At 37.7% G+C, this 15,702-nt stretch overlaps 1 protein-coding gene across 1 annotated transcript; it reads right to left on the reverse strand.

Moving 5' to 3' along the window:
* Nucleotides 1-3,243: 3,243 nt before the first annotated feature.
* LOC139716687 (uncharacterized) lies at nucleotides 3,244-15,697 on the reverse strand. The gene is made up of 10 exons (XM_071628217.1): nucleotides 15,682-15,697; nucleotides 15,159-15,394; nucleotides 14,577-14,763; nucleotides 10,206-10,442; nucleotides 7,963-8,276; nucleotides 7,248-7,386; nucleotides 6,323-6,642; nucleotides 5,509-5,650; nucleotides 4,665-4,804; nucleotides 3,244-3,333 (listed from the first exon to the last, which is right to left on the reverse strand). Exons 1-10 carry the CDS (start codon nucleotides 15,695-15,697, stop codon nucleotides 3,244-3,246), a joined length of 1,821 nt encoding a protein of 606 aa, XP_071484318.1.
* Nucleotides 15,698-15,702: the final 5 nt, after the last annotated feature.

Consider the following 15,702-nt stretch of genomic DNA (forward strand, 5'->3'; position numbering starts at 1 on the left):
TATTAAAAACACACATAGACATACAAACATACATAAGGGCTCGACACCAGCAGTGGCCCTGGCCATTGGGCCACTAAAATGATTGGTGTTGGGCCACCAAATTGTCAAATAGGTTATCTCTTGGTGGCTCGATTGGGCAACTAAGACTTAAAATTGATTGTTGTGTTTCCTCTTATATCGGGGCAATACATTTCTATTTCAGGACACCAAAATTTCAGATTTTAAAATTTTGATAGCCCAAACGGGCCACCAAAGAAAAAAAAATTGTGCCGGGCCCTGAATACATACAATAATGTCATATGAAACAGAACTGATTCGCAAGGACATTACAGAAAATGACACGTCTAACTCAGAGTTGTTCTTTTTCTTTCTGTTCTTTTTTATTACTTTCTTTCTTTTTTGCACGTTAAAATTTTGAGGAACAGGTGCTTTCGTGTTTCCACACCCCCACCCCCCAAATTCCCAAATTGATATTCCGCACCCTGCTGTTTAATGTGTGTGCAGTTCCACCGATGTTGTCATGTAAAATTAAACGATAATGATTAAGTTATGTTATGAAATATGTTTATGAGAACTCATGGGTTTTTACCATTTTATCGTCAACTCAAATAAGCGAAGTTTTATCATTGTCCAAAGGTGCTTTCCAAACAATTCTCGCTCGATTCTGGTTCTACATTTTGATCTATTATACGGTGTGAACTTAAAAAACAAGAATACTTCTACCATACTAATTGTGTATATTTACTTCCTTCCTCATGTGTCGAGACGTGCACGCTTGCACGCTGTCAGTCCATGGCGTACGTGACAAATCATCAGTTTGGCATGTCAACGGATGAGATCACTTTTTGTGTTATTCTACACTTGGATCATTTTAAACACGAGTTTGAAAGTAAGTACTAAAGAGTTTCCGCATAATGATATGTTGATTTTATCATCTCCTGGAGAAAGATGCATGGAGTGAAAGCCCTCGAAAGCTTACGTTTTACGACAATGTACTGTCTTTCTAATGAAGTGGCCTTATGAGTTACGAGCGCGTGACTTGGAAATGCCAGTGTTTTCATGACACGTATAGAAAGTTTTAGCGTAAATTTCCTTTGATCCCTCGATTTTAGCGTGAGCATTAAAACCAACGACCTATCACTTCGGTGAAAATAAATCGCACAAGCAAAAGTTGACTGCACTATGTCGTGTATACATGAGTCCTATTAAAGCACCCATCCCACTATACTTAAAGTGAAAAACTGCACCCTGCGAACTAATTTTAATGGAATGGAATATGATTATGTAAATATTGATCTGTACTTCAAACTTTTGTTGGAAGTGAAATGAAAATGAAAATGAGTGAAATGAAAATGAATGAAAATGTAATGAAATTGTGTCAAATTTCACATGACACAAGGCTGAAAGGAAATTTCGGCATCGTATTACAATAAGACAGCCTCGAGATGAATAATAAACAAAGGAACAATGAATCCATTGACCGTGCTGCAAAAACCCTGAACCTTTATGTCATCGAAAAGATATCGCATTGAAACTTTAATGGTAAATAGAAGTTTTCGGTCTATATATAATTGGATCCCCGGTTGTTGTTGTTGTTGTTGTTGTTGTTGTTGTTGTTGTTGTTGTTGTTGTTTTTGGGGAGGGAGTAAAGAACATTGGAGATCAAATGTTTCTAGAGAGGATTTTAGAGCCATTATAATCTGTCCAATCTGACCGCAATTTCATCTTTGTTAATGAACACATTTTCATTCTCGCACTGTCAGCCACATCTCACGTCATAAGACGACAGAAAAAACCCAATAACACGTCAGCCTATTCCTGCAGTAGACCTATAGAACATATGGAATCAGCATTTAAGGTTTAATAGTGCTTCAAGAGACACTATATTCATAAAGCCACAGCTTACTAAAATATACAAAACACCGCATAATGCGAATATCTTACCAAAAGTACGCCGGATCTTAATATACGCACAAAAATTATGTCTAGTTTAATCTTATCCGTATTCTTCTGTAACGAAAAAGGTATTCGTACGGCTATAATTTCCACGTATTACGTTACACGATACTGAATTTCATTCTATTTTTTGATATTTCTCGATGAAAAAATACATCAAAACAAAGTTAAATAATACATGATATCAAGCTGGGAGGCATAACATTACAAAATGAAATTATACAAAATATCCGGATGGAGGCATTATAAAATATTGCAAACATATAAAACATAGTGGTCGCTCTATGAAAGTTGGAATCTGAAAATGAATGCTACAGAAATAAACATATGATGGAATCTGCGTAGAAGCAAGCTTGCCACGCGTAGGTCAAAGTTAAAAATCGAACGGAAAGATTGAGAATGATTAAGAATGAATTCACCAACTTAATGTCGTCATACTAGTAATTGTTTAAGAATAGCATGCGGCAATATATAGCGATTTTGTAGAAGAGGAAATAGGATAGTAATCTTGCCACAGTAGAGGAGCATTACGACTGCCTGTTTAGCAGACTGAAAATATTTGAAATCAATCTATTAAATAATCATCCACAGATTGAATTCGTGTCGGTACGTACATGGTACAGGGAGATAAAAGATAACGCGAACAAATATTAGAGGTGTTATGTGTTGTGTGCACACATGTTGTCTGCTGTGCCCGTTGATTCGGGATATCGCATTCTGAGAAGATTGCATGTCTACACAGATAAACGATGATATACTAATAATGAAGTGAGCCGGTGTAGATTATACACTTTGCCTTGGTGTGTGTGGTTATCTTCGTCTAAGAATGCCACCCTGTCGTACTCACGAGTTTATATAACAAATATATGTGTTTGATTTGATTTGAGGTGCTTGGTATCTCATTATCGGATCATTTACAAACAACTTTTGATATGTGAATGACTCGATTCAGAATTGTTTTAGACCGGTCACTTAACGCACTGTTTATCAGCGTTTCCAGTTTACGAATTCAAACTTTATGGTCCTAAAATGGTACAAAGTTTTAACATGCATTGTTTTACTTCTTTAAACATTTCTATGTTGTTGTTTTTTCAGGCATACGAACATAAACAGTTAGCGAAATCTGACAATACATCTTACAAGAATATTGTGCCATCACAATGGCAAATGCAAGTAAACAATATATCTCAGAGCATACATAGACTTATTTTTGCCTGCATTCGCAAATATCCCGGCTCTTTTTCACAAATCCAAAGATACTATGAAGCGTTTTTCCTCCCTTGCTAGTCAGACCCGCGGCAGTTTAGTGCATACGGGTAAATCGTCGGGTGGCGCCGGCAGCGGACCGTCAACGTGTACCAGCAGTCCCATACCAAGCTGTAAAGGAAATTAAAGCGACAACGATCATGACAGTAACTGTCATGATGATTATATATACATGATTGGGAGAACGCTAATTGCGGGGGGAAAAAATAAACAGTGGGTAAATGACAGTATTCATCGTTGAACTATACTGTTAATGGGAACACCGACAGCATTGATACAGATGAAAATGACAATGTTTTTTCAAAGATTGCCGCAGCACAAAGTTACAGCTACAAAGGGCCTGTCCGAGGTAGCCCTCGGAATACCTCATATTCTGAGTTCCACTGGTCACTAACTGCATGCTGAGTTTCTAAATGATATACACACCGTCCTTCGTCTTTGGTATTATTCTTTGACTTTTGTCCCTTAGAAAAGGGTTGTGCTCCCTTGATCTTTACTACAACAAAATTGGTTGCATTACCTCTGGATTTTGAGGGGGAAAAATCTTAGAAATGTACAGTTTGGTGACGCTCCCACACCCCTCTTCTCATGCTGATCACCCATATTTTTCGAACTATTCTATATCCTCTACCCCTGAGAATGATTAATGTTATGTTTGGACAGTGTCTGACCATGGGTGTCAAAGTAAAACCTACAACTTTTTGTCTTATCTATTTATTAGCAACGCACGGCGGCTTGAAAAACTCAAATAACACTTGGTTTTTCACTTGTACATGACGTAAAATATGACGACATTCTGGGGAATAAGTCAAGAAATGTTTATCATGGTATCGTCCAACCATTATCGCGGGGGACAAGAATTGTCCCCTCGTCTTACTGGTCCAACCCCTTCCAACACATCCTGGGGGGCATTTCATGAAGCGTTTTGTCAGATTTTTTTTTTCTCACAACAAACTGTTACAAGCTACTGAAATTCTTGTTTCTGATTGGCTGAGAGCAAATTTGTGCGACAAGTTTGTCGGACAAAACGCTTCATGAAATGCCCCCTGGTGTACCCCGTTAAGCTAGCCATATCAAATTAATTCAAGAAGGCGACTTCCTCAGCGTTTCATCTCAAATCACTGTGGTGACAGCCCCTTCACGCTATCACGGTCTTTTCATCAGTTTTATCAGGAGAGAAACAAGGCCTGCCCCTGTACACTCCAAACTTTTAATATTATATGTATAGGCCCTACTTTAAACTGGAATCGGGAGATACGTATTGACCCCACTTTAATCGTACCGTATCAATGAAATCAAAACTTGGAAACATAAAAAAAGGCGATATACATGTACCTATTTTCTATATGACACTGGATGACCAAATCGAGTTTCATTGAAACTAGAAATTATGAACGTTGTTAATACAAAGTTGCAATGCAGAAGGAAATCATTACTCTCACCAATAAATGTGTATCGAAGTGACAATGCATCAGCCACCATCCAGGATTACTGGCGCGAAACCTCACCACTACATAGCCTCCAGGCGGTACCATCACGCTATCCTTCCGCGGGGGGTTGTTTAGATTGCGACTGACATTTCCTGCATTAATAATGAATCAGACGCGTTTGAAATGAACATCTACTAACCAAGTGAATTATTTGCCCTATAAAGCTCATGTAATAGCAGGCACACTATACGTATTCAATACAAAAATGTATTGATGATGGAAAATCACACTATAGCGAGTAAAGCTAATGTTTGAGCATTTTCGAAACCATGGCCATTTACAAAGTTTACCTGTTTTAATATTTGTTTACATCGTGAATTGGAGAACACAACACAAAAATTATCAGAAATCACATTTGCCCTGATTTTCATGTGGAGATACATGCAGGCGTTGTGTGCACGTGTATTTCCATGAGTCACCCTTTTCAAGTAGGCCTACATAACGAATAAAGTTTCCTTCGTTACTGTGTATCTAAAAATTTAGTTATAACATACTTAATTTCCTCCCTTGGTTCCTTGTGCTTCGCCTAACCAGTATTTGCAAAGATTGATTTTTTTGATGATATCATTTATTCTCCAACTGCAAAGTTACACATCGTAAACCCATAGGATATCCAGTGTTGGCAGCGTAAGTTGTAAGCATCGTTGTAATAATGCAGCAAATTATATTAAGAATGCTTTGTACAAAAGAAAATCACCAAATTACTTGAAAAAAAAACTGCCAAATGCAATCACAAATGCCCAAATTAATCGATGTTAAACCCTAAACAAAAAGCAAATGATGTAGACAATCCAACCTTCTTCGTCAAGATTCTTAAAGTCTTCCGTCGAAAATGGTATCGAGAGTGACCGCATTCCCAGTACGGTGAAGTAATACCCATGGAGGTGCATAGGATGTGCCGCGATTACTCCCGTGTTGATCATCACCAACTCAACAACCTTGATCAATAACAAAGAAATCCAAGGAAGTGCGAAGCCGAGGATAAGATCCCAAATACAAGAGACTTTCCCTTTAAATCTGAAGAGCCAAGGTGTCAAAGGAAAAGCCTGAGACAAATCAAAGCTCACACTTCAGGTACTGACTCCTCCTGATTCAAAGATACCACTGTTTACCATTGGGAGCAGTGATGTAAACAGACATGTTTGAGATATCACATTTTGATGCATATGTTTAGGTCAGTTGCATCACAAAACATCCTACAATGTAGAAATTTTGCAATAAAGCCTAAGATATAAGGAGATATCATTAATTTTCTCAATAAGTCATAACTGGATAGATTGTTTAGTCTAGAAAGACTTTATTACAACTATTGTTCACATGTTTTTAGATTTTACAATACTTAAGATTAATCATACTGTTTCAAATTTTTACATTGGTTGTTTTTATCTCTAACTCACATTTTAGAACTATCATGGCACAAAAGCTGGAATTTTGTTTCATCTGCAAATGGTAAATATATGCCTTTAATGTACATTTTCCTTAATAATTATTGTTTACATTTCTAAACGTCAAATATCAGACAAACTTTGACTGCCATTCACATTTCCTAATAGATTGTATACTGTATATTGCGTCTACGCTTAATACGACTACAAAAAAGAATACCTCACCTGATCTTGTTTAAAACTGAGGGTATGTACACACGCGCAGCCTAGCGTGGAACAATCTATTCCATCGTTCAGAAGAGATCGGCGGTTGCAGAACATCGAGCTATCCAGTTCTTGTGCGTGTGTCAGGAGGGGAACGCCGGGCAGTGTCAGCGTGATGTTGTCTAGGACGGTTAGAAAGGTTGCCAGGTACGTGTCATTCCCGGCGTTCTCGACCGGGTAAAAGATAGGATCATGAAGCCCTTTGATTCTGTTGCGCCCTATAACATTGAGCTCTATGTAGCTGGTGACGTCAACTTGGCTTAGATCATCCACAGTCTCCTCTAAGATCCAAAAACATACACACACAAAAAACACCAAACAAACAATGACACAAGCTTAGGAGGATGTAAGGCGAACATTTACAAATAGACGAAGAACATCTATTTATATCCAGAAATAATTGATCCAACAAAACATCGCAGCTCAGTTTACAGAAACATTGATGTCCCAAAATCCTCCTCGTCATCATCATCATCACCATCCTTTAACAAGCAAGCGTTTGACATTAGAAGAATGATCATGTAAACTACACACCTTACAATCCGATGTAATAGCCGAAGCCACTGAAATGGCGGGAACCATTTTGATTTAAAAAAAAAAATACCACACGTGATTTGAAACATTTTAGCGTGATTTTAAAAATCTAACCGTTATTACGGGTAATTTTAGAGAATATTTGTTTTATTTCAAAATGTGTAAAAACCTTTGAGTACAAAGAGTGCAAATATTTGATGTCTTATACTATTCCCAAGTTTTGTAACGGAGCCAAGCACCGTAACCATTATAGTAGACTTTGCTAACGACGTAAAATGTCAACTTGTAAATTCATGTGCTTAAATTTCTTTCAAGTAGACGCTGAGTTGATTGTCAATCGCTATTATACTACCTGCATCCCGCAAGTCAGAGATAAGTTTGCCGTCAGTTCCTGCTATGGGGTTTAACGTCACGCCCTCACGTCTAATGGATTTGTCCTCGTCAGGTTCAATACCACGCGGAGTCATGTCATATCGGAGGATTGCAAACTCCTTTGGGAATATATGATAATGAAAAAATATAACATTATAAATCAAACCATTTCATCACATACAATACCGATATCATGGCCCAGTATCATGGATACTACTCCTATAACATATCATATAATAATAATTGTCGAATCACAAATAATATAAGATACTGGACTGAAGAAAAAACGGAAGATAGGGGAAGAGTATAGCAAGCCTATACCAACTTTTATCGATTGGGGAGACAAGTTCCATCTTTTAAGGAAAGCGATACATTTAACCACGGGAAAAGAATAATGGTGAGAACACTGTGGATTGGTCCTTTTCAATAATCGAATAGACGGAATTTCACTTGGATTCAGTTGTTGTTGTTTTATCTAAAAATGCGCATTTGCATCTTTATCTTCAAAGTAAATCGATGAAAGGAAAACTCAGAATTTGAGAAACACTACCAAGGATGATTAGTTGGATTATATATAGCATATTCTATGCCTTAAACGTTAAATAAGGGTATTATCATTCTTATCATGCATGATGAGAATCCTAAACCCTTGAATTAAGTACAGTAGGCATCCTTGACTGAAATGCTAATCGAACCTGGAATGAAGCGCACGCCAAATCGCCCGCCACGCGAATCCAATAACTGTCCTTCTCCTGGTTTGCGTCGAGTACAAAGTCGTAACGCTCTCCGGAGAAGATGGTGATGCGGTCAACGACTAGAGGGTCGATCGGTGCACCATCAGTGGCGATGACGGTGAGTTCGTGGTGGTCCACCGAGACTGTCACAGGGCAAACGTCACCCATCGCCCCGATGACCCGGAAGCGATATCTCAAACCGGATTTGACGTACACTACGTGATGATCTACCGTGACGTTCGCCTTGTCTTCGCTGTCAAACACCAAGTTGGTCCCTGCACAAATGATCTCGCATAGGTGATTTCTCTCTCTCTCTCTATTGACATGTATAATTATCACAATAATATGTGAGTATCTATTCCAACAATATTCAATGATAAATTATGTCGTTGTTGAAGACTTTTTTTCTCTTTTCCCATCAGTCAAACAAGACAAAATAATTTGGATATTTCGATATTTTGACCATCTCAATGATCGAAATTAAGTATAAAAAGTGTGCAGATAATACGCAAGCTGTTGTCTAAGTTTTCATTTCATTTAAAAAAAAATCCGAATAGATCGTACTACTAGAAATGTCGATATGTGACTGGTAGGCCTCCACCATAATACATGGTTTTCCCAAAAGTTCTACAGTAAGTCTTGACAATGTATCACTACAAATTCACATAATATATTTGGCAAAAAAATGAAATGACATGTTTATCACAAATAAATGTATTGAGTGTTAACTTTCCTTGAACTATAGGTTTGATTGGATATATGGTTATTATCATCGTTTTAGAGAGCCTGTATTTGGGGATTTGAGAATTTTTACTTGACATTTGACCCTTTTATAATATGTTTATACATTTAGTAATCTCCAAGGTTTGGAGAAAAGGTCCAGCATTAGATAGTAAAATTCTAGCATTTTAACCTTGTCTTTTTAATACTCTTGACCTTTGCCCCCATGACCCTAAAATTACCAAGAGAATGACTGTCAGGCAGTACGTGCATACGTATGTACCAAGTTTCATGACGATACCTTGAGCCACATGCGAGATATGTAGGAAAAAGTAAAAACAAAACAAAACAACGTTTTCACCTGACCTTTGACCTTTTGGCCAAAGACTTCCTGAGAGAATCTCCATTGGATGATATGTGTATATACTAAGTTTCAATAGAATAATTTCAGTTATTGCAGTGATATGAAGAAAATGGTGAAAATTTGAGGAGTTGACCTTGAACTTTGACCCTTAAACTTTGACTCTTGACCCCCAAATTCCCAAGAGAATCACGACGGTACAAGGGAGTAAAAAGGAATCAAGGCTGTACGTACATATGTATTCAGTTCCATGAAAACAACTTGAACAATTTCTGAGATATGGAGAAAAAAAAGTGAAATTTTAGCATTTTCACTTAACTTTTAACCTTTGACCTTTGACGTCATGTTCCAAAACTTTCTCTAGAGAATCTTGGTTGGGTAATACATGTATATGCTAAGAAAATACCTTCAGACATTGCATAGATATGGGGGAAATAATTACATTTTGAAAATTTGACCTTGATCTTTCACCTTTGACCTTGAACATGTGCACCCAAAAGCTATAGTCACAACTTTGTCCACTCATACACATACATGTCACGTTTCAATAGGATACCTCAAAGGGTTATTTTGTTACGCTGTCCACAAAATTGATTAGGGATGGAAGGACGGACGGACGCCCTGAAGACTATAAAGGGCAGAGTCCACAAGTCCAACTTAAAAATCGAAAACAATGGATGGATCACGTATAGATGAAAAAAAAAATATGTATGATGTTTAATGTATAATGTATAAAATGTATACTATGTAGTATCATTACGTTCAATGTACATTTACAGTCAAATGTACAGTGCATAATAGCGTGTAGAAGTTTGATATATAATACTGTAACATATACTCTCGTGATGTAATGTAAAATGTAGTGTCATGTACGTATCATGCATAATGTAGGAACAGTGATAACTATATATATATGATACATATTATATGTATAACGTATAAAAGAATAAATGTATAAGAGTGTAATTTGTAACAACCTTGAAACCTCCCAATCTTAACAAAAACCGTCTGTCCGCCTGTTTAAACTAAAGTCCTATAAGTATTTGCAAATATATTAATAGCGCTGTATAAATGCTGTCCATCATTATCATCATCACCATGCAATTTCGGAAGATCAACTCACCGCGGCCGTTGATGAGAATACCATCGACTTCGATCACTCCCGCGCCATGGAAGAGTCCCGCGGCAGTCGTTGTTGCTGGCTGCCTTGACCACTCAATGATCACGAGGACGTGGCGAGGATCATCGACATCGTAAAGATGTCGATGGGGGTCGGAGGATGAAGTCTGTCGAACAATGAGGGAGCCGTATATACCATCGGCCCGTTGAATGCCACTGTGCGAGTGCCACCAGTGCGTACCTATATACATAAAAATACATGAAAGGGACTATATGCACGGCAAATCCTTCTTGACTTTATTGAGTCATTATACCTTGTTCATCGCTTCTGTGGCCAAAAGAATATTTAGTACATGTGGGTTTTTTTTTTCGCTGAAATGATCGTACTTTTAGTTTAATACATTCTACCATCTTTTCTGTTCACGAATCCCAATGTCACAAATCCGTCTTACAAATCGCGAGGACTAAATTTAGCGTTTGTATATAGAGGCTTTATGATACTTAGTTCAAACTGTGAAGAAAGTTACCGGTGAACTGAAACGAGTTGTTATGCTCATTCGTGAATAATTTTCTGTTTTATTTGACTTCCAAACGCGTCTCAATGGTCTTGATATCGACGGGTGAATGGTAGTGATTATTATGTCTGACTGTGATGGTGGCGTGAAGAGTGGAATTACTAATATGTGCATCTTTGAATTGTCCATGATATGAGAAAGTAACTCCTGGGGGGCATTTCATGAAGCATTTTTGTCCGACAACTTGTCGGACAAATTTGCTCTCAGCTAATCAGATGCAAGGATTTCAGTAGCTTTTAACATTTTGTCAGATGAAATATCTGACAAAACGCTTCATGAAATGCCCCCCTGGTTTCTTTTTCAACCTTGTGAAGTGATTTAGATAAGACTTTAACCCTTTGTGTGTTTTGATTTCCAAACGACCTTTAAAGGGTTAAGGTGTTCGAGCAGGTGTATACTTCGCGTGCAACTCCGAGTTGACAAGATTATACACATGTGTCACTATACCATCTATACAACCAAACGCAAGAATACCGAAGTGGCATATAATAAAGGTTATCACAGTCATTTCATGTGAGCTACGATATAATAAAGATGAAAAGAAAAGTTGATGTCATCAAAAGTGATGTTATTTTCTTTTTTTCAGTTAATCAAGTTTTTATTTCCTGAAAAGTACAGGTCCGTTATGTACATCGCGTCAAGTTTTAGGGTAAAGAAATAAAATGAAAACATCAAGGCTGAACCATGCTACAACAAATGATGCTTAGTTGTCAACGACGTCATTTAAAGGAATATTTATTTGCTAGTCGGTTCTTCTGGTCAAAACCGTTTAAAACCGTCACGCGAGTTACATTCTCCCTGCGATTAACGTTACAGCAATGCAGCAAATGAAAGAGTATCCATAACTAATGCTGAGTCATTGAGTCATTCCTGCGAGTCATTTCTTCCAATGTCTAGGGCTGTATTATTTTGATTATTCTGATGGAATTAAAACATTGTTTTTAAAAGTAGACATAAGTTGATACGCAGTGTTACTTTGTACATGGTCACGGATTGCTGAGAGTTACTGAGTAACAGATGCACTATGAGCAGTGATGAGAAATTGAAAGCACTAATTCTATGCCAAATAGGCAAAATGAAGAATGCAAAAATAAAAGAGTCACTGTTTTAAAATGGAAAAAAAAAACAACTCACAATTAATATTGAACTTTGTGACTCCACATAAAAAATGTAAATTGTTCTGTAATCAACATGAACTACAGGCTGAAAAAAAGGAACAACAACAACAACGAAAACCTATATATGCATACCTATAATTATACATATATTCCAAAGAGCACTGGTTCAAAGTAAGATAAAGGGGAACGTTTAATGGGGTACTTATCAAGCACCAAATGCTGGTATACTATTATAATGCTGGTATCTAATAGGTATGTGGTAGGTAGGTATTGATGCGCACCGGAAACGGACTCGTTGCATTTTTTTTATCGCATCAAACCCAAGTGTTGTAAAGAGCGGAGGCCAGCTCCGGCTTACTTTAAAGGAGACCTCCGGATGATTTTCAAATGTTTATATTTGAACAGCTTAGTTATACTGAATACATAGTTCCAGAATTTATAGTGATTGGCTTGAGGAATAAGAAATTTAGAACAGATTGCAATGGACAAGGATGATGACATGGCAGCCTCACCACAAAAATACATACGTTGGGGCTCAAGGAAGCAGAAGATGGCATGCATAAATTCTACACAGGTGAACTTGTTAAGCAAGTGGTATTGTAATAGAATTTACACTGCTACATTTATGAATTACGCGAGGCTCCTATGTCATCAGCACTGTTAAGTGCGATTTGTTTAAGATTATTCAGTGTATTGTTTCTCTGTTTAAGAACCATAATAGATTTCACAAATCTGTACATGGAGCTGTCGATTTATGTACTACATGATGTGAAATCATGAAAATCGTCCGGAATGCTCCTTTAAGCAAGTGGTGATGTAATGGAAGTTACATTTCTACATTTCTGAATGATATGAGGCTCCTATGTCATTAGCACTGTAAGTTTGATTTGTTCAAAATTTTTCAGTGTATTGTTCCTCTGCTCAAGGACAAAATTAAATTCGACAAATCTGTACATGGAGCTGTCTATTAATGTACATGATGATGTCAAATTATGAAAATCGTCTGGAATGCCCCTTTAAGCATACAATGAAACAATGATACTTGAGAAGGAGGGTGTATAATAGCTGTTTCCACTCAATTCAATTCCGAATCTTTCATGATTTTCTGCTTGTGACGTTACTAAAATCCTGGATATTCATGTAATTTTGCCATCCCCCCTCCATTGTAGAAACTGGGTTTAAACAACCACCATACACACTGTACTATTTTGGGTGCTGTTCGTTATTCCGAAGATTCGCTATTCCGAACGTTCGTTATTCCGAAGGTTCGTTAATCCGAAAATGAAAAAGGGTTCGTTAATCCGAAAATTTATTAATCCGAAAATGAAATTCGGAATATCGAACCTTCGGAATAACGAATCTTCGGATTGAAGAGCCTTCGGAAAAACGAGCTGTGACCACTTTTTTACCCACTCCTGTTCATTAACGTGCTGGATTCATATAATGTGTTACCAATGGAATCTTAACGCGTGTCATAATTTTTATCACCAGTGACGGCGATTTCATGGAACGAGGAGGGGTGGGGGGGGGGGGACTGAAACACCTTGCGGGAGTGGGTGGGAGAGGGGTTATCCTCTTCCCCCACAAGTGATCTTTTGTATTTTTACAAATAAAATTCAACGAACTATAACGGGGCTCTTTGATGGATCGCAGAAAATCAAACAAAATGTGTCACTTGGAATAAAATCTGACTTAATTATTTCATATTCTAATGGGAATTGGGTCGAATTATCTTCATAAGCCTTCTGCAGGCAAATTTGTTAACAAATACAAAATCTATGGAATTAAAAATGTTAATCATGAACTAAGATAAGATATGTTATAATAAGATTTTAATTCCAGGAAAATTAAGAGGGATACAACCCCCCCCCCCTTGCCGCCTATGATGATTAGATATACGTATTAACTTGCCAGTAGAGTCAAAGTTTGTTAGGATCATCAGAACAGACTGCAGCTTATAATGCCGGATACACTCGGTTCATTCGCGTGAGAGCGAACACGGTCATAACGAACTTTCGGTTACAACGAAGTAAAATTCAAACCTCAACATCATCTGCTCTTTGTCTTTTCATGGTTTATTGGTTCGGTTATAATGAAATTTCGGTATAACAAAAGAAAACTGCAGCGTTGTAACGGGAGTTTGTTTGTTTGTTTGTTTTCAATCAGATACAATTTGAATACAAATTTTCAAAAAGAACAAAGACAAAGAATAGCAAGTGCAGTGAAATAAATCGATAACAGTACACAAATAGATACACATAGGTGATTGCATTGAGCAATGTAGATACACAGGAACATAAAATAAAATATACAGTATTCTTCAGTAAACAACAGAGATCATTGAATGCAGGAGACCACCATCGTAAGCGATTAAGCTTGAAATGGATGGAGGCCTCATAAAAGGACTATCCAACGACACAACTCTCTTGGAGGAAAGTGATCAGGTGGGTGCAGTGCAGTTGCAGGTGTGAGTGCAAGATGCAGTTGAAGGAAGAAAATAGAGATTGACAATAGATTACAATCATTTACCATAAACATTTGTTATCTTGATTGGTTTGGAGAATATGATTGTATCAAATGTCGTTTTAGTGAAGCTTTCAAAGAATAAATACTTAAGTGAAGCTTTCAAAGAATAAATCACGGGAGTTCACTGTACTGATTATGTAAGAGTACATTGCTAACCTGTGTTGATGGCGGGAACGCGATAGGTGAACTCATGGCCTGCTTGGATTGGACACTGGGTGACCTTTGACACGCCATCCATGTGAGGCGTATCACGTTGATGAAATCCGTGCCAATGTATAGACGTCCCCTCCTCGTTCATCATGATGTTACGAACGCGCACCTCGATGACGTCATTTTCGCAGACCTTGAAGCATAATCATGACGTGGTTGGAAAACGAAACAAATGAAATTCAACGTTGGGTGAAATACAAATGTACTCGTTCAGTTGTCTAAATTGCATTTGAAACGGATTATTATCTAGTATACGCACTAATAACTAAAGTTTAAACATAATTTATTCACCTGACGTCACTTCTATACACACCCGGACACGCCCTAAAACGCAGGAAAGATAATTTCGAATGCTGTCAAAATCAAATACATTATATTTTGAAATAGATATTTCCAAACCTGATTCCACCTCTTTTCCATGTAAACACGAGGCCCATCATTGTTATTCCATATCTACTTTAGATCTTTTCTCTCTGCTTTCATCGTGTTGTCATGGTAGGCAAAGTTGGTGTTCTCCATCACCAGTACCTGAATTGACGGTCCGGGCACTTTCCGATTGACAGAGTATACTGGTCGCGCGTAACCCGCCATCGGCACGCAGTCTGTTCGGGAGCAGTCATAGGAATTAAACGGGCACTGGTAGCACGCACGAGATACGGAGAAGTAACTCTCGATGGTCCAGTTGTATCGGCAGGTCATTGGTGCAGGGTTGGCATCGCAGTTCCGAACGCAAGGGTGGTCTAGGTCATTTATAAGCCAGTGCCCTACAAACAGACACATTTACAAGTTTGAATTTCGGACGTTACACAGAATGCATAGTTCAAGAGGCAGATTTGGGGAAACAAACATGCATGAAAAGTGCTGGAAATGTAGTTTTCTAGCTCACGCGAAGTAACGTTTAACTCTTCCAAATCACCTGACGTGATTATTTTTATTGACATCTTATAATATACAACCGAATTAGGTTCGCTTTATCATCTCAGTCAAGTCATCATTGTAAAACATTAAGCAATTAACAAAACTACACATATACACTAGCACCCTAACTCACCTTTGCACTGATGCATTCTGT

The sequence above is a fragment of the Diadema antillarum genome, unplaced genomic scaffold (genome assembly GCF_040938485.1).
Source record: "Diadema antillarum isolate AM-2024a unplaced genomic scaffold, OU_Dant_1.0 scf00000069, whole genome shotgun sequence".
Classification (NCBI taxonomy): domain Eukaryota; kingdom Metazoa; phylum Echinodermata; class Echinoidea; order Diadematoida; family Diadematidae; genus Diadema; species Diadema antillarum.

Bases quoted from the DNA above. Each gene is read 5' to 3' on its own strand.
- LOC139716687 (XM_071628217.1), bottom strand. The intron at 5,651-6,322 runs GTGAGGTATTCT...TTATTGATCAAG, and splicing joins TCAGTTTTAAACAAGATCAG to GTTGTTGAGTTGGTGATGAT. The intron at 3,334-4,664 runs GTGAGAGTAATG...TTTCCTTTACAG, and splicing joins ACTTCGATACACATTTATTG to CTTGGTATGGGACTGCTGGT.